General features: G+C 45.6%; 1 protein-coding gene across 1 annotated transcript in view; it reads left to right on the forward strand.

Annotated features, from left to right (window-relative positions):
- The window catches only part of LOC130127523 (glutamate receptor ionotropic, NMDA 2C-like), a 69463-nt gene extending 62512 nt beyond the window's left edge, over window positions 1-6951 (forward strand). The window contains exon 15 of the mRNA XM_056297189.1: window positions 5392-6951. Coding sequence (XP_056153164.1) covers window positions 5392-6951 — 1560 coding nt within the window. The remainder of the gene's footprint in view (window positions 1-5391) is intronic.
- The last annotated feature ends 12973 nt before the right edge of the window (window positions 6952-19924 follow it).

Here is a 19924-nt window from a genome sequence, read left to right on the forward strand (position 1 = left end):
TTGTCTGCATTTTTTACATGTTCTCCTGAACGGACTAAATTACAGGATGAATTTTGCGAGAGAAGGCTGCCATGAGTCTCGAGTGAGGTGGAACATCAACTCCAGGTTGGTGTACACACGTTTCTTACTGCATTGAAGGTAGTGCACTGATAATATTGTGGCTGTACTTTATTGAAGTTGTGTGAGTGACTGGTGAACACCACATCAACTGTGGAAACCTGTTTGTTATCTCCGTCAGGCGGTAGCCTGGAAGGAATTATGCGTTTGGTCACGTGTGTGTGTGTCTGTCCGCGGCTAATCTCACAAAATACTGGACCTATCAGCCTAAATGTTTTTGTGCACAGTTATGACTCTATGATCAAGAACCTCTTGTGGTTGCGGTGATCAAAAACCTTTGGAAAACATTTGTTCTCGCTATTGCCAATCTCTCTCTTCATTCACTCTCTAGCTCACTCGAACAATGCCGCTTTCTGTCACTGCTCTCATGCGCACGGTTGATTTAGATCGGGCATCGACAGTGTCCATTATATATTCAGGTGTGTGTGTTGAAAGTAAACGAGACGTCGACTGTATTTCACAAATCAGCAAATCATTCACTGATCTCAGCACAGAAGAACTGAAGGAACACTGGATGAACCAAAAATAATTTGCTTTATTCACCTCACCACCATGTTTGTTTGGCTGTCATCATGAATCAGGAACACTTTGTCATTTTATTTCATGTACTTGCATACATGAAATGAAATGAAATATCATTTCCCCCAGACCACAGCAGTGCAACACAAAGACAAAAACACATTTCCAAAAAAAAAAACAAGTACTACAAGAACACATATATCCAAACTAACACATATATCCAAACCAAGCAAAAAAAAATCACTGTCCAGGAGAACGAACACCAGCCGATGACTGTCGGAACTGCTGGTCTGCATGGGCTAGCAGTTAGCTTAGCCTGCCCTGCTTCCGTGTCCTGTCATACCGCCCACGGTGTTTCCTCTTTGGGTACAGCTCTGGGCAGGGCCTCAGATGCAGCAGACCAGGCTCCCTCAGCCAATCCAATGTTAGCTTTCTCAGCCAGACACCTTCAACACACCTCCCCGCACTCCACATGATGACACTGAAAACACAGTTAATGCTAGGCGAGGCCGCTGCCAGACCGCCCTCCATGTTATCGGAACTGCCGGTCTGCATGGGCTAACAGTGAACTTAGCCTGCCTCACTTGCGCATCCTGTCAGATTGCCCTCGGGTGCAGCTGCAGGCAGGGCCATGGTCCCTGGGCCCAGGACGCAGCAGACCAAGCTCTCCCAGTCGATCCAGCGGCAGCTCTCCCAGCCATCAACGAAGACACAAACTTAGATGCAGACGTGGACAAAGACACTGCATGGATGGTACTGGGTGAGGCCACCACAAATGTGAATTCGCGCCGCCATCTTCCCACACCGGTACTGCGTGAGGCCACTGCAAACGTGAATTGGCACTGCCATCTTCCCACGGGGAAGGGGATTAGATGCAGAAGTGCCATAGACACCAATGTTAAAATCCGCTATAAAAATACAATTTCAAGAGTAGGATTAATCACAATCACAGCTTGAAATCATCACAGTAGCCACAATAAAATATTTACCATGGCTGAGCTTTTTTTTTTTTTTTTTCTTTTTACTGTGGTTTTATTGCTTTTGGATGAATGAAAGTAATTCGCCTACATTCATTTTATATAATGAAAACCCCGATGGTTCAACACATCTGGTCTTAAGAAGGGCCCTCTCTCCTGGTAGGTGTTAAAAGGAGTGGTTTGTCGTGTGGTGTTTGGTGGTGGTGTTGGTATTTGGGTGGCATGGTGGCCCAATGGTTAGTGATGTCGCCTCACAGCAAGAAGGTCCTGGGATGACCCTCGGGGTTGTCCAACCTTGGGGGTCATCCCAGGTGGTCCTCTGTGTGGAGCATGTGTGTATGTTCTCCCTGTGTCTGCGGTAGGTTTTCTCCGGTTTCCCCCACCATCAAAAGAAACATGCATGTTAGGGTTTATACTCCTGTCTGTGCCCCTGATCAAGGCAATGGGAAAAGAACTGAAGTTGGTCCCCCGGGTGTAGCACGAAGGCGGCAGCCCACTGCTCCTAGCTACACAGATCACAGCTAGGATGGGTTAATTTGCAGTAAATGAATTTCCCCATGGGGATTAATAAAGGAAACTTAATTTAATTGTTGCCAAGTCAGAGCACCGGAGATGGGGAGATATGCCTGGTGGAGGTCTGCACTCTAGAGCAATCTTCTAGTTTTAGTTTTTGTGTCATGTGGTGTGTGTGTGCAATCTGGTTGCTGAGTGACATAAAAGAAGATCTAATGGTGATGCTGCAGAAGCTGCTATAGTGGACAGTGGTTTGCATTGTGGTTGTTGAAGGTCAGCTGCCTTGTTGGTGTTTATCCAGTAGTGCATTAAGTGCGTGATAGTGTATTTTGTATGTAGCTGTGTTGGCTGTATCTGCAGATGAAAAATGTGTGTGTGTGGGGGGCAGTTTGTCCCTGAAGGCCCCGACTGAAACCCCATGGTACGCTACTGCCCATTAGCCACTGGCACCCCTTCATTCGGTGATTGCAAATGCAAAATGCGTTCACTATTTCTTTACTGATGGCAGACAGACAAGCAGATGTTTCAGCACTGATTAGAGCCTTTGGCTGAAATGTCTGTTTTCCTGTCTGCCATCAGTAAAGAAGAAATAGTAAATGCATTTTGGTCCAATGAACCATACCATCACTTGCAGCCTCCAAATGAAAGAAACAACTAGGAATAACAGAACTAACCTGCTCGGCTGTCGAATTATCTGTGTTGTCCTAACAACTGTTTGAAGATGACCGTGCCTTGATTGGTATGTGCGGGCTTGTGTTGTCCGATGGGGGCTACATATCCTGAATGAAGTGCCTGCTGCATGTTCCTCTGTTATTTGTGGCACATGTGCTTGTTTGACTCACGCTTAATGCCTTGATGCTCAAGGATGCAGAAATTCAAATAACCAAAATAAAGGACTTTAAATCACCCCCAAAAAAAACAACCTCAAAACATTGGGGATGGATTTAGCCCATCGCCAAATCCCAATAGGTTCATTTATTGTCTCAATCTTAGTCTGTAGCTTGATTGGGTCATCAGTAGGTTGGTTGGTTTGTTGGTTGATGAATTACAGATTATATAGGGAAATGATTGATACATAGGCTGATTAATATTTCTTAATGAATATCTTCAGGAGGGATTGCTGACTTAATGGTTTGCTGCTCAATTAATTGTTAGGTAGACTTAATGGCTGATTGGTTGGGTGGGTTTTCATTTGATCTATCATGGTGCTTTACATAAATGGTTGTCATGAAAAAAAAACGGATAATGGATATGTGATCTCAGTAGAGCAGTCAAGCTTAATTTTCCTAGAGCAGTCAAGCTTAATTTTCCCAGGGGGAAATTTGTTTTGCCGCCATCAGTGTTCACAAGTACAGCATAGGACAACTTTGACACAAGATAACTGTACATAAAAAAAATCTAAAAATACATCTGCATCAAATATAGCAGTTGACGACTTAAAAGAAAGTGTGTCAACACATCAGACTGGCATGCAGTAATGACTAAGGCAATATAATTGTCATCCTGTAACACAGCCTCCTGAAAACAAAGGCTTATTTGTTGGGAAAATCAATTACAACTGGATTTAAAGAAGTCCTTGACCTGTTACTTTTGCACATGGTAAGCCTAAATTTACATTTAGAAGGAAGCCGAACAGTTTCATTGTGTAGTGGATGCTTTGTATCCAACAGAATAGCTTGGCAGCTCCTGATGGATTGCTCCGTGGTACAGATGGAAGACACTGTTAGTACCGAGTTAGTACTTGTTAACTTACAACACATCATATTGGACAAATTGATTCTATTTGTCAGACTAAGATTGCCAAACCAAGATATCATAATTGAGAATGTTATAACAGATTCAGTCAAAGAGCAATAAAAAGTTACAAGGACCGACCATCCTAAAATTACAAAGTTGGGGGCATCCAGGTAGTGTAGTGGTCTATTCCGTTGTCTACCAACATAGGGATCACTGGTTCGAATCCCCGTGTTACCTCTGGCTTGGTCGGGCATCCCTATGACACAATTGGCCATATCTGTGGGTGGGAAGCCGGATGTGGTTAAGTCAAGTCAATTTTATTTGTCGCCCAATATCACAATTTACAAATTTTCCATGAGTTAAATACAAATTACAAAGTTTCCATGAAATGTGTCCTGGTCGCTGCACTAGTGCCTCCTCTGGTCAGTCAGGGCGCCTGTTCGGGGGGAGGGGGAACTGGGGGGAATAGCATGATCCTCCCATGCGCTATGTCCCCCTGGTGAAAGTCGTCACTGTCAGGTGAAAAGAAGCAGCTGGCGACTCCACATGTATCAGAGGAGGCATGTGGTAGTCTGCAGCCCTCCCTGGCTCAGCAGAGGGGGTGGAACAATGACTGGGATGGCTCAGAAAAGTGGGGTAATTGGCCGGGTACAATTGGGGAGGAAAAGGGGGGGGGGGGATTAAAAAAAACTACAAAGTTTCCATGAAATGAACAAGTGCAGATTATTTTACTTACTTTTATTTTTTTTACATATATAGTCAGTATTGGCATCAAAGTTCAGTTTACTGTCAAGCATGGAAAAAAAAACTTGTTCCTCAACATCTCCATTGGTTCACCATTAACAAAGAATTGATGTCTCATATAAGGATTATTCCAAAAATCTATAGTAATATATTATATAATTATGTTACAAATATTGCATAGTATAATTTCAACAGTAAAGACCTAAACCAGATACCAGTTTGCTGATGACAGTGTTTTTATTGAGACTACAGACTTGGCCTGATGCACATCAGCCTCCTTGCCTCCCCACAGTATAGTTACACCACTGTGTCTGCTTTGGTGCTTATCAGATTAGCAGCTAAATGACTATCTGATCATTAATACTTATGGGGGGGGGGTCCCAAAAGGGGGCCAAATTAAATTTCATTGCGTCTGGTTTTCTAAGTGCTGAGCTAGCGGAGAGTGGTTCAGGGATTTGGCTTTGTGATTGTCCATGGAGTTAGAGATGGTTTGTTCTGCAAGTGACTGTGGGCATGTGTGCATGTGTTTAAGGGTGTTTTCTCAGCTTGAATGGTCTTCTTAGTCCCCTGGGATTGTATAATGAATTCCTTGCTAGCTCCTGCCAGGAAGTGATAAAATTGACTGTTTAATGAAGTTGCAGTGGATTGTCAGCTTTGAGATTTATATAAAGGGGTTGAAATCTTGACTGTTATTCCTGCCATAGGACCTTTTGGTTAAAATCTTTTCTCTTCTTTTGTCTCTTTTGTATTCCTCATTCTCCCCTTCTTCTTTTCCTTCTGTAAGGCTATCTACAGTTGTTTCAATGGAGTGGAGGACACCGGGCGTTCCTCTGGCTTGGCCAACCCTGACCTGACCACCAATTATGCTCAGGCTAATGTACTGAAGATGCTCCGCACTGCTAAGGACCTTGTATCTACTGCGAATGTGGAGAGCTCACTGGACAACGCCACCAAGACAATTGAGCAGTGGAGCCGACATGGCAGCAGTGTACCCATTCGAGCTTCTCAGGTTACCACTGAGCCAGTTCCTGGGGGGTTTGCCTATGTGACGGAGAACCACTCCCCTGTCCTCCAGCGTTCCCTCACCCCGCCACTGATCAACGTGACGTCTCTGAAACAACAGAGGAGTGTGACTAGGCCCACGCCACTACGTTACACACTCCCAGCCCGCTCCTCCTCATGTCTGTACGACAGGCCTCTCCCGGTGTCCAGCCTCAGCAGTCCTCACCTGGCTGGGTCAGACCCCCTCCCTTACCAACACCCCCAGCATTACCAGACCACTGGAAGACTCTACGTAGACACCCATCCTCGCTCGCCTTTCATACCATACACGGATCTCCAACTGCCTGACATATACGCCTCCCACCCTGTTGCCTCTCTGTCCCCCCAGAACCAATCTGTCTATGAGGGCTTTTCAAGAAGAAAAAGGAGGTCCAAGAGCTTCCAGTGTGAAGATTTGGGTGCAGAGAGGAGAAAGCACAGAGACCAGGAGAACAGTGGAAAAATTCCTGTCTATTTGACTGAACTCAAACCCAACCACCTCCTGAACAACCATGTCTCAGCCCCCAGCATTGACAACCTCTACCCAGGAGAGGAGGTCTGTCCTGGGGGAGACAGTTATGGCTCTTGGCCTCCAGAGGAGCTTGTTCTAAGAGGAAGACGCAGGCATCGCCGTCCCTCCTTCATCAAAGCGACATGGGGCAGCGAACGCCAGCATGACGAATCGCCGTCCTCTGTCTCCCCATCCAGCCAATCCCCCTCCACACTGCCAGACCTGTTCCCATGTGTTCTCACCCCATCCACGCCTTCAAAAGCCTATAGCCCTGCACATCTTCAGAATAACCTGTGCCTCCCACGGAACCAGGCCTACCTCCACATAAGGCAGGACCAGAGGAGGCCCAGTGGGCGTAAGGGCCAGAAGCTACGTTACTCCCACTCTACCCACCTGCCCACCTATGGAGAGGCAGTACGACATGGGAGCCGGGGGGAGCTGGGAGTGGTCCGGAGAGCAACCAGCCTCCTCAGCAGACAGTATTCCCACTATCTGAACTCCTATCCTGGGCTGCCCCTCTACCATGGTCCCCTGGACCTGCAGCCTCACATTCAGACAACCACCGGCCACCCAAACCCTGTGTGCCAGCTGTTGGCTTGTGGTGGTGGGCGATGTGGGGGCCAGCAGGCCCTTCTGTGCCAGGATAGCCTTTATGGGGCCTATGGGGTCTACCAGGGGAGCCAGGGTGGATTGGAGGCCCATCCAGGCCAGGGGACAGGAGGACAACCTGATGGGAGCCCCTGTGTACTACAGCCCTGGAGGCGGGTGTCCAGCCTGGAGTCTGAGGTCTGATGGCAAACAGAGATGATCTAACAAAACACCAAAATGACCTCATAGGTTGGAATAGACAAGAAGACTTTGAAATGGCCATTGCAACTCAGATAAAGCATATAAATTTGCTAGTTTTGTTCTGTCCACAGTTTGACAAGCATGAAGGGTAAAGGATGTATGTCACTAGTGGTTATACACTGAAATAGCTGTTGTATTTCTGTTCAACTAGTAGGAAGGCTCTGAGTAATGGTTGGTTAAAGCATGGGTCCAAATCAACACATATCAATGATATTTCAGGACTGATGGGACATAATATTGTAATAGAAAAAGGAAAGACTGCACAGTTACCACTTTATCCCTGAGGAGGTGGATGGGAATTGCAGGTTAATTGACTTTTTGCTTTCCTAAAACTTTGCTGATATGTTTTCTGTACACGGATGTGCACTAAGATAAACAACAGTACATGGTGTTGCCGCATGGGTACGCTATACTAGCCTCTGTGCCGTGTGTGTTGTGTATATTTTATTCGTGGATGGGTGGGATTCAGTCTTGGCTGCCTGACGAGTCTTGGTTCTGTGTCTTCAGTAGCTCAGCGGTCTACGGCTGAAAAGAATAGACGCAAAAATGATGGACTGTCTTTTTCTATTCAGCTACTGTATTTAGATGCAGAACAAGACGGTCGCTGAAGCATGGTTTAAGATGTATGTGATGTTTAATTCCAAAATGGTATTCAGCGTTAAACAGCTTTGACAGTTAATCTTTCAAAATGATTGTTGGTATAAAAGTGTTGCCCTTCAGAGGATATTCACTGAAGTCATTAATTAATGTAAGACTCTCTTCCCACCTCCAATAAAACGGTTTTTTAAGGATGGAATTGTCCACAGTTGCAAAAAGTCCAGTTCAGGCGGTAATTTCCTTTTTTTTAATGAGAGTGTTTTGGGATGAAAGTCTTCATATGTTATGAGATGTGGAAATATCTATTATGGTATTGTTACCTTGTGCAGCTACGAAGTAAGGGAGGTAAAAGGGTTGTGAAGGTAGTCCATATGAACACAATATGTACAAGTATTGGGAGCTCATTGACCAGCGCTTGGTGTCTTAATCCATGAACTCTCATTTTTCACTGGGTTTCAGTATGGAAGCCACAGTGCAGCACAACATCACACAGGGCTTCACAACATATTCCACATTCTACCTACTATATAGATATATAAATATAACGTGTTATTTGAGGCTGATTTAGTGTCACATTTATGTATTCTACATATGAAAGGATTTTATAATCGCTATCTTGGAAAATATTTTGTAATCGGGTCTTGCAGATGTTTTTTTTAGTTTTGTTTTTGTATTACTGTTTGGTGGCAGATGCACTGACATATTTGTTATCATGGTATAAACTCTGTCAGTTGGTCTCTATTAAGTTTTTCACCTCTCTTTTCCACTCTTTGGTATCCATTCTCTCAATCCATTCCCCCCTCATCACCCTCTTCCCCTCTCCTTCATCCTCACTCTTTTTTCCCCTTTCCCCCCTTTAACAATTTAATGATTAGATTTAATGAGGTAATTGAAAACTATTCCAGTATCTATATTACCTGGCTCCCTCACCCTGTAATTAATCTCTTAGACCAATTAAAGAGCCTTTTTGGATGAATATGCAAATTTGCCTCTTCTTTTTGCAGGTTTTATCTCTTTTATATGCAATCCTGTGACCGTGTGGGGGGAATACATGGGGCAACGTTCTAATCTGATCATGAGGAAGGAATGGAGGCAACAAAAAAAAAGAGATGAAAGAAAGGAAGGAAGGAAGCAGAGAAGGAGGGAGTGGCGATATTATGTAGAATGGTGGAAGTAGAGAAGTTGAATTAAAATATCGTTTTATGGTCCCTTCTCTGTTCTTGTCATGTGGCGTTAAGTCATTTGCCGCAGGATCCCAGAGGATGGTAGTTCTGGTTGTTGGGTCACATGACAGCCAGCTACTGACACAAATGCACCATAACAGAGTCTGTGCCCAGCAGCAAAACTGCCAGGACTTTACTTACTTCCCACTGTGAGAGCTTGAGTTGTATTATTCTAATATTAGAATACTTGGAAGACGTTAAAACTCTTCTAACAAGGTTTCTGTGCTTTACTGACCAGCCTAATGAAGACGCTCACCCTAAATGGAAGGTCCCACATATTTTGACCACAAAACTAATTTGCAGCAGTAAATATGTGACGCTTTCGGCTTCGTCTGCGATGATGTTTGCAGATGACATCGTGATCTGTAGGGAGCAGGTTGAGGAGAGCCTGGAGAGGTGGAGGTATATACTGGAGAGAAGAGGAATGAAAGTGAGTAGGAACAAGACAGAATACATGTGTGTGAATGAGAGGGAAGACAGTGGAATGGTGGGAATGCAAGGAGTAGAGGTGACGAAGGTGGATGAGTTTAAATACTTGGGGTCAACTGCAGAAGAAAAGTGAAGAGAGTGCAGGCAGGGTGGAGTGGGTGGAGAAGAGTGTCAGGAGTGATTTGTGACAGAAGGGTACCAGCAAGAGTTAAAGGGAAGGTTTACAAGATGGTTGTCAGACCAGCTGGTTATATGGTTTGGAGACAGTGGCACTGATGAAAAGACAGGAGGTGGAGCTGGAGGTGGCAGAGTTGACGATGCTAAGATTTTCATTGGGAGTGACGAAGGAGGACAGGATTAGGAACGATTATATTAGAGGGACAGCCCAGGTTGGACGGTTTGGAGACAAGGCAAGAGAGGCAAAATTGAGATGGCTTGAACATGTGTGGTGGAGAAATGCTGGGTATATTGGGAGAAGGATGCTAAATATGGAGCTGCCAGGGGAGGGGAAAAGAAGAAGGCCAAAGAGGAGGTTTATGGATGTGAGAGAGGACATGCAGGTGGCTGGCGTGAAAGAGGAAGATGCAGAGGACAGGAAGAAATTAGAATCAGAATATTCATCCCCCGAGGGGAAATTAAATGGAAACAGATGATCCACTGTGGCGACCCCAAACGGGAGCAGCTGAAAGTAGTAGTGGTAGTAGTAGTAGTAGTTTCATGTGATACTTTGCTGCAGTATATTTGGGGATACAATGTTGCTGAAATTGTTTCAGCATTGCTTGCCTGAAGCTAATTTTTTTTTTGTCAAGATAAACTACTTGTGCCCAAGGTGACCTGTTGCCGTGGTAATTACTCGTTCCATGGTGTTGTCATAGAGAGATAAGACTCCATTGAGGAGGATAGATGAGTAATGTTGGAAGGTCCCAACATTGAGCTCTTTGATTTTTCCATTACTCTTTCCGTTGTTATTGCAGCACCGGCTGAGATTGCTCCATAATGTTGACTTAATTCCCCCTCCTCTGCTGATCCGGTATCAGTTTTATAGAGTTTACAATAATTGAGCGCCTCTTGCAACATTCACCTCTGAATTGTCTTCAGAGTTAAACGTTGCCCCATAATGTCCACCTGTCTGTCCAATTAGGATGTTGTCTGAGTCATTATGGCAAAATCTCAATTGAGGCCATCGAGCACTACTAACGTGCCCTGAATCTGTATGCAAACTGCACAGCAGCTCTCTCCTTTGAAGAAATTAATGAGAGTCACAGCAAATCTTTATTTGAAGATCAGCGAGCCTTCGGGCATAAAGGAGGACTAGCTGCATTGTCACCAGTTACATATTGTATCTCAATGCTTTACAAATGGTACAAATGATTGTAGACTTAACTCCACAGTCAAAGGCTAAATTCGAACCCTTTTCAACTATCTGGCTTGGGTTGTCAACCTCACAGGCCAAAGCGACTAAAAAAAGAAGAGTATGATCAGGTCAGTGGACACTGATTGGCTGCAAGCTGTCCAGTCTTCTAGTCTAAAAGATGCATAGACAACCTCATGGCCGACCCCTTTCACCTGTGGCCAACAAATGTACAAAGATCTCCTGTCAACGGAAAACACAGCAGCTAATTCAGAGTAAAACAGCCAAGCCCAAGTATGGCAAACCTCGGCCCTTACCAAGAGAATAAATCATCTAGTTCTGTGTTGCACAATACCTGGTTGACCTACATACGGGAAGTATAATGTGTGTTTATAGTCACAGTGTATTGTCTTTAGATGTTAAATGTGTACAATGTAAGATTAGAAATGGACCCCCCCACCATATTTTTGCAATATACACAAGTTTTTTGGGGACGTGGTTTATTCTGAACATCTGTAATGGGTGGGCAGAGCTCAGACTATAGAGGGAGGAGATATTTTTCATGTCAGGAAAAAAAAAATCTTTCATTTGAATACAAGGGACGAGAACAAACCAAATGGGTAATGAATAGTCTAAAAATTCACATCTACTACATGTTTAGACCTATACAGGATTATAAGGTGTTACGGTGGCGCAGTGGTTAGTGTGGTCGCCTAACAGCAAGAAGGTCCTGGGTTCGAGACCCGGGGTAGTCCACCCTTGGGTATCGTCCCGGGTCGTCCTCTGTGTGGAGTTTGCATGTTCTCCCCGTGTCTGCGCGGGTTTCCTGCGGGTGCTCCGGTTTCCTCCCACAGTCCAAAGACATGTAGGTCAGATGACTTGGCTGTACTAAATTGTCCCTAGGTGTGACTGTGTGTGTGTGTGTGCGCCCTGTGATGGTCTGGCGCCCTGTCCAGGGTGTCACCCTGCCCGCCGCCCAATAACTGCTGGGATAGGCTCCAGCATCCCCGCGACACTGAGAGCAGGATAAACAGTTTGGATAATGGATGGAAGGATTATAAGCTAGATAAAGTAGAACATTTTGCACACTCATTTAGTCTTACCTTTAATTAGATATACACTTCTCACCCACTGCAAAGACTGAACATATGAATGACTAGATGTGTTTGTGTGTGGGTGTGTGTGTGCTGGAGTTGTGTATGGAATGATGAAGGGCCTGTCTGGTCTAGGGAAAGAATTGTGCGTGTCATGCTTGTGGGAACCTCAGTTAAGCTCCTGGGAATCGCTGCAAAAATACGAAACACAATGACTACCTGACAAACGCACAAAGCATACCTCGCAATTGCAGATGTACATACATAGCAGACGTGCTTGAATGATTTCTCTATTGCTACCTCTCTCTCTCTCTCTCTCTCTCTCTCTCTCTCTCACACACACACACACACACACGAATGCACATCGGCAGACATAAATTCTTTAATTATTATGATAAAAGCTCTCCATCATCTCAAATCACAGATAGAGACAGATAGAAAAGGAGGCAATGGGGGAGAAGAGGAGACATAATGGGGGAAATTAGGTAGGGGAAAAAAAGCAATGAACTACAATTAGCTGGAGGGGTGCCTTTATAAGTGGAAGGGTTTAATATTCATGTCATGAGGACACAGGATTCCGTGAGGACCTCTCTGGGCGCACAACTTTTAATTATAATTATTCATTTATCACACACACGCACACACACGCACACACATTGCTCAAAAAAATATTTAACTCTTAACAATTTCACCAAATGTTTTTGTTTAATTTCCCTAATATTTGGGAATAAAATCTCTCCGTGCAGATTATGACATTTTCTTACGACAAAGTCAAACTGCACCGCAAGCTGTAACAGCCTGCACAACTGATTTGTTTGTACACAGTTATATAATCACGTGGCGGCCGTATGACATTGTGGAGGTCGGCGGACACGGCAGCCGTCACCTGAGGGCCGGGCTCCGGCCCCCTCGCATTCCCGGCTGTGAATAAATTGCCTCGCCAATCGCAGCAACGGCTCCAGATGCTCTAAGTCACCTTGAGACAAAAGGCTGGCCTGTCCCTCCCGTCAGGTGAGGTGAGGAAAGAGGTGGATGGGTGGAGAAGGGGAGGTTGAGAGAAGAGGCGACAGGGCAAAAGAGCAGTCGGAGAGGAGACTGGTGGGGGGGGGGCAGAGGGGGAGAAAGGGGAGAAGAGAAGACGCAATGAGGAGTAAGAGAGAGGGAGGACAACTGACGGAGAGGCTGAAAAGTGAGCGTAAAACGGAGAGGGGGAGGAGCTAGGAGGGAATAAAGGGAGAAGGGCGAAGAGGAAACAAGGAGGGAGGAAAATGAGGGTGGAGATGGAGAGAGGAAGGTGAAATGTGGACAGATGGGTGAAGAGGAGGGAGAGAAAGATGGTGGCAAAAAGAAATGCAGAAAAACATGAATACGGGTGTGATGGGGTACAGGGCTATGGAAACGAGTGTGGGGATGGAAGGAGCGACGGTGATAGAGAAAGGCAGGGTTAAAAAAAGGGAGCTCGAGTTGAGATGGGATGAGTGACGGAGGAGGGAGGGGAGCCAGGGAGGTGTCGAGAGGAGATAGAGGGAGCAGGGAAAGATACAAGAGGAGCAGGTGGGGGGTGTGGGGGGGTAGGGCGAGATAGGCAGAGGAGGGGCAGCTGGATAAGGAGGAGATATTAAGACCACTGATATGAGGAAAAAACAGGTGAGTGGCTAGAGATACAAGACAGTGAAATGGAAAGATTTGTGAAAGTGAGGAGAGAGAGCGAGAGAGAGAGAGAGAGAGAGAGAGAGCGGTGAAGAGGATTGTAATCTGAACGTGGAGGCTGTGGAAGTTTGTTGGTAAAGGCCGTGGAAAACCAGAATGAAATTGACAGTAATTTCCCGCCTGTGATTGAAAATGTCTCATTAGCCTCTACTTATCGAAAATGTGCAATTTTGGGAAGCTCGTCATTGTAGGGGAGACAACGCTAATGAACGCCGCCATTATCATTTCTCTGACATACCAGCAGACAATGGACAAAATTGACAATCGGCTCCTCTGTTTATGAGGAATTCCACCAGCAGCCATGTTTCTTTCATCATCAAAGCAGCTCGGCATCGCGAGCTTGACAGCTGTCTGCACAAACACGGAGACACCCGTCGTGCTGCAACGCAGTGAACCATTCACAGCTCTGTGCTGTGTGTGTGTGCACGCACGTGTTGGTCGCTGCCTGTCTGTTTCACTCGTATATACGAGGCACAGAAACGATTGGATCTGCCAGCCGGCAGGAACGTTAATTACCTCAGCAACCTTCAGGCTCAATTCCCACAATCATTCCCATCGCCGGAGAGGGAATGAGCTCAGCATTCCGACACCGAGATTCCAGCTAAGTCCGCGATCCAAATCTGTTTCCGGGGAAGAGGGAAATCAAATAAGCTCAACAATACTGATAGCGAGCGGGGCATCTTTGCTACACGAAAGTTTCTCTACCTCTTGTTCTGTCCTTTGAAGCACCGGGCCGCTCTCCTGTCGTTCTTCTTCAGACGAGGAAAAAAATGGCTGTTCTGCGCCAAAGTAGCTGAGTAAATGATGGATGGTGAATACGCACATTGTGGGTGTGTGTGTGTGTGTGTGTGTGTGTGTGTGTGTGTGAGTGTGCAAAAGTTGGGAGAATTTTGGCTGTCAAGCAACTTTAAACAGATGCCAAGAAAGTAAATGACAGATTAGATCACATTTATACGGCCCACAAACCCATTTTGTTAAAGACCAACAGCAGAACGAAATTTCTTGTCTCTTCTATTTCCCAAGCGTTGCCTTCAATCTTTGCACGCTTGCGGTTTTGTTCTCTAAAACAGACGCCCGCTTTCTTCTTAATTTGCAGGGCAACTCAAAAAATGCGGACGAGACAAAGTGATGACGTAGCTCCACATCCCGTGCCTTATCTGATATTTTGCCGCAGTCCGAGTTGATTAGCCTGATTCTTCATCCCTCTCAAGCTGTCACCCATCGCCGCTGTACCACAGCTTCCAATTCTGAGGCGCGCCCAGTTTCTGAATGAGTTTTCGTGGAGTAATTTCAGCGCGGCACAGCCAGGTCTGGACTTCCATACAGCCGTGTGTACATAACCCATATATCATCAGCTCTGGATGAGGGTATGAGCGCTGAGATCGACCCGGGGGCCCGTACTGTAACTCACATCGTGGCTCGGTCCCGTGTTAGATGTCGATTATTGTGTTGAAAAATAGATTGACAGATAAAAGCTGTGCTGACGTCCCGTGACAGAGATGATAATACACTTACTGTCGCCTCTCCTCGTGTCCTTCCAAGGTGACAGCTCCTGTGGTGCTCTGGCACTAATCAGCTCAACAAATTAACAAACCCCATGATGCATTAACAGGCAGCACTGCCAAGGAACCAGGCCGTGTACACGCACATGCATGCACGCATGCATGCACCATACCGTCGTACCGTGCAAACAGACTTCCGCTGGTCTGCCAACAAGACACTGTGGCACATGTACACTCACACACACTGCAGGCTACTGGAGCCAGAACCACAGCCCTCTAATTAACCAGTCCCACCCCCCTGACCCAGTAGCCAGGAGCAGCCTTATTATCAGATCTCTCCCTCTCCCAGTGTCTGCGCTGCTCTGCTGAAAATGAGGTTCAGCCCTTTGCTGTCCTAGAGGCAGACTGCTGCTGTAAGAGGAGGGAGACCAACAAGTTTGGTGGGATGTTATCCGCGGAGAGGCTGCACATTCAGATATATCACAGAGTACTTGTGCACTTTTATCTTCTATATGTGTGTATGTGTGTGTGTGTGTGAGCATGTGTGCATGTTTATGAGTGTGTGTGTGTATGTGTGTGTGCGTGCGTGCCAGTGTGTGCATACAGGTGTTTTCCTTTAATGAGGGAAATCTACATATTTGTGTGGTATTTATGGGTACAAGAATCACCCCAGCCAATACTCAACATGCCGCAGTGTTTCCGTGGGAGAGTTAACGCTGAAAAGGTTTGTGTATGTGTGTGCGAAATTTTTGCAGCTGTACATGTTTTTGTTCTCGTTTTACATGTGGAAATTTGCTCGTGTGCACCTCCCGAACCATAGCTTTGGTGCAGGTGGCTTTACGCAGGGGGGGTGTGACAAAAGTAAGGAAATGGTGAGAAAAGAAAAACATACAACAAACCCCGAGTCGGGCAAAGTCCATTTGAGTTTGTTCCCCCCAAGGAAATCAGGGAGGGTGCAGCAGCTACTGGAAATTTGGAACGATGATTCCAACCCAGTGGATACAGCGACACGCTGACATTCATCAGAACCACAGACAACATCTGTCAGTACAAACATGCACAAAACAAACACACACACACACACACGTGCAGTCGAGCACACAAACAAGCACCCCCCCCCCGACTTGTTCATCTCTCTGCTTGTTAGTAAGCATATCATATATTTTAGGGTGTCAGTCGATAAGTGCCCGGGGAGTGTGCGAGTGATTGTTTTGTGCATGGCTGAAATGAGGGCGGCGGTTGCAGAACCCCGGCTCCGTCTGACCATTATGAGACCCACAACGATCAAATGTCCCCGTCCTTTCAGAAACAATGGTAAGCCCCCGGGTTTGACATTGGATTTCTGTTCCGTGGTGCATGTCATCTGTTTTCTTGGGCTAGTTGTGTATGTATTATTGACCTACACTGTCCGCACACTGCTCCTCCTTTATCTTTTTTTTTTAATTTGTTTCGGGTGATATTTAAACGCACTATATGGTCCACAGCGCATTTCAGGACTTTATTTTCAAATAGGCCTGTGAGAGGTATACGGACATATAGTCAGCTCCATAAATGTGATGCGGGCTGTTGTAGATGCTGACCTTGTGACCTTTTGGTTCGGCAGTCTGTCACAACAAGGTGTCCCTGTAGCATTGTGTGACTTGCTGCTATACGAGACCCCAGAACGGTTTCGTCGCTACAGGGATCTGCAAAGCAGCCTCCGCGTAGCAAGACGAAAACAGGAGAAACTTACTGTGGTTCTCGTAGGTTATATTTGTCGATCAATTTAACACAAAAGTCCGCCTTGGGGTGCTGATAATGTCACATGATATTAGAGATGGGAGCCGTCGGTACATATTAGGGTCAAGAGTAAACCTTAAAAAAAATTTCATTCTGTGTGTGCGTCTGATCGGAGCGGGTCGGATGAATATGGACAGGTTCGTGAAGATAGGATGTCCACGCGCATGTGTGTGTGTGTGTGTCTTATCTCCGAGTCTGGGTGATGGAGTTCACCGGTGTATTTGTGTGTCTGTTTAACATTGGGGGAGATACGATCACTATTCTCACCCAGTGAGATAAGACCAGTTTCTCAGGAGCGAGTTCCAGACTTGTGAGAGACTCACTGAATAAAATCCACTATACCCCCCCCCCCCACACACACACACTTCTACTTCTTCTATACTTGCTTGCTCGCTCGCTCACTCATTCATTCATTCTACACCTCACCTGTATCGAGGACATCGCCGTTTCTGATGACTCCTCCCAACTCGAAAAGTGTGAAGCAGAGGACCTGTCAGGAGATAGGCAGGGAGTCGCCGGTTTCGCTGGCATGATCCTGCAGCACATAGGTAGGGAGGCTGGATGGGGAGATCAACAGAGGATGAAGAGAAGGGAGGGAGAGGGGAAAAGGAGAGAGCAACAAGGGTTATATGGGAACCATCCATCCATCCATTATCCAAGCCGCTTATCCTAACCAGGGTCGTTGGGATGCTGGAGCCTATCCCAGCAGTCATTGGGCGGCAGGCGGGGAGACACCCTGGAGAGGCTGCCAGGCCATCACAGGCCAACACATTCACACCTAGGGACAATTAGTTCGGTCGATTCACCTGACCTGCATGTCTTTGGACTGTGGGAGGAAACCCAAGCAGACACGGGGAGAACATGCAAACACCACACAGGGGTTCGACAACACTGGGGTTCAAATCCAGGACCTTTTTGCTGTGAGGCGACCGGGCTAACTATTGCGCCACCGTGCCACCCTTATATATATGGGAACCACTATTATAAATATAGCTCATGCAATGCACGATATACGTCTACGTGTGTGAGAACTTGATATGTTTGTATGTTTAGATGTGGGAACTCACTGTCCTATCAACGACAACTCATTAGCCTACATTGGCACCCCCCCCCCCCACCTTTTCTCGCCATTTGTATCCGGTCAATTACCCCACTCTTCCGAGCCATCCCGGTCGTTGCTCCACCGCTTCTGCTGATCCGGGGAGGGCTGCAGACTACCACATGCCTCCTCTGATACATGTGGAGTCACCTGCCGCTTCTTTTCACCTGACAGTGAGGATCACGCTATCCCCCCCCCCGCCCCCTCGAAAACTAAAACTGCAGGTGACCTTTTTTTGTGTGCACGCAGAGTAAGTCCAGCACTTAGACTGGACCTCAGCCTTTAGAGCATGGACTAAGACTCCGTTCATTTTTACATGTACAGTGCAACTCATGCCCGATTTCTTTCTTTTTTTTTTGGTTTTCAGTTTGAAAATCAGAACATTATACAGTGAATAACAACTATATAAAAACACAGCAAACATTTTCCACCCTGTTTTCCCTCCCCTCGCCCCATCCCTATCAACTGATTCCAGACATAAAAAAAGAAAAAAACCAATAAAACAAAATGATAATAGAATAAAGATAAAATGATAATAAAATAAAGATAAAAAGGGTGTTTCTAAAATCAATGCACAACATCATAACACCACCCTGCTCCCTCAGAGCCTGTTCCTGCTGAAGCAGGTTACTGACATTAACATCATGTGCATAACAAGTATATAAAAGCTCTCCAGATATCACCAAAAACATTTCGCTTACGTCTAACCATATATGTTATCCTTTCCACTGACATGTTTGACGCCACTTCTTTAATCCACGTTCCAGTTCTTGGCCCATCAACATTTTTTCCAATTAAGAGCAATTACACGTTTAGCTTGTAATACACACATGTCTACAAAACTTAACTCTTCGCTTCGTAAGTGTGGGTTGGTCGGCTGTATACCCAGAATAACAAGCTTATGATCCAGTGGTAATTTCTTTGATGAAATTTGATTAATCGCATTAATAATATCCTGCCAAAATGATTTCACTTTCACACATTCCCATATACGGTGGTACAGTGTCCCTCTTGCCTGGTCACACTTGATGCAAGCATCAGGAATGTTATCATTCATCCAATGCAATTTAACAGGAGTTATGTATATGTACACATCAGCCACTCATACTGTGTAAGTTTCAGGGTACTGTTGACTTTCTGCCTCTGAGCCTTCTTACATGCCTCACTCCAGTCTTCTAAGGATATTTCCTCATCTGTATCTTCCTTCCATAGTCTCAGTCTGGATTCTGAGGTTTCATCAGACCCAGATACAAACAAGTCATACAAAGATGAAATTCAACCTTTATCAAAACAGCGTCCTATGAGTGCTACCTCTACTGAGGAAATAGTAGGCATCTCTAATGAATGGTTCTGAGACGCAGATACTATAAAGCTCCTAAGTTGAATATATCTGGGGGGAAAAAAAGAAGATTCTTTGGGATGTCATATTTGGTTGATATTTCTACAAAGGACGTAAGTACTTCATCTTATCGGTACATATCTTGCACTTTCCTTAACCCCTTTTCAGCCCATATTTGAAATCCTGGATCTCTTTTTCCTGGTTTAAAGCTTAAACCACACCCCTGATTTCTAGTCTGATCCAATAACTTAAAGATGGAGGGCATTACAGGTAGAGCAAGAGAGAGAGAGAGAGAGAGAGAGAGAGAGAGAGAGAGAGAGAGAGAGAGAGAGAGAGAGAGAGAGAGAGAGAGAGAGAGAGAGAGATAGTAAAGAAACAAACATGGAAGGAAACAGTGCGGCTTAACATTGGTGGAGGGAGAGAAAAAAAACTCAAAGCACAGCTGACAAGCGGGTAAATCACACAAGAGAGAGAAATTGAAAGTGAAAGAGACAGAGAGAGACAAATTCAGACAGCCTGACACTGAATGGGGGAGATGGGCCAAAGTAAAGAAAATAAGAGGGGGGGAAACACAAACAGAATAAGGAGACGGTGAACAAAAGGAACTTGGATCAGTTTGGACAGAATGATACCGCAAATCCAATGAGGCGGAGAACATGGAAAACAACAGAAAACAAGCTTTCGTTGAATTTACTTGAGAGAAGTCGTCTCTTCCAATCCCCTTTCTTGTATAGCAGAACATAGCTCAAGGTGGCAAAAACCGCCAGAGATTAATATCCATCCAGCTAGCTTT

This window comes from Lampris incognitus, chromosome 17, assembly GCF_029633865.1.
Source record: "Lampris incognitus isolate fLamInc1 chromosome 17, fLamInc1.hap2, whole genome shotgun sequence".
NCBI classification, from domain to species: domain Eukaryota; kingdom Metazoa; phylum Chordata; class Actinopteri; order Lampriformes; family Lampridae; genus Lampris; species Lampris incognitus.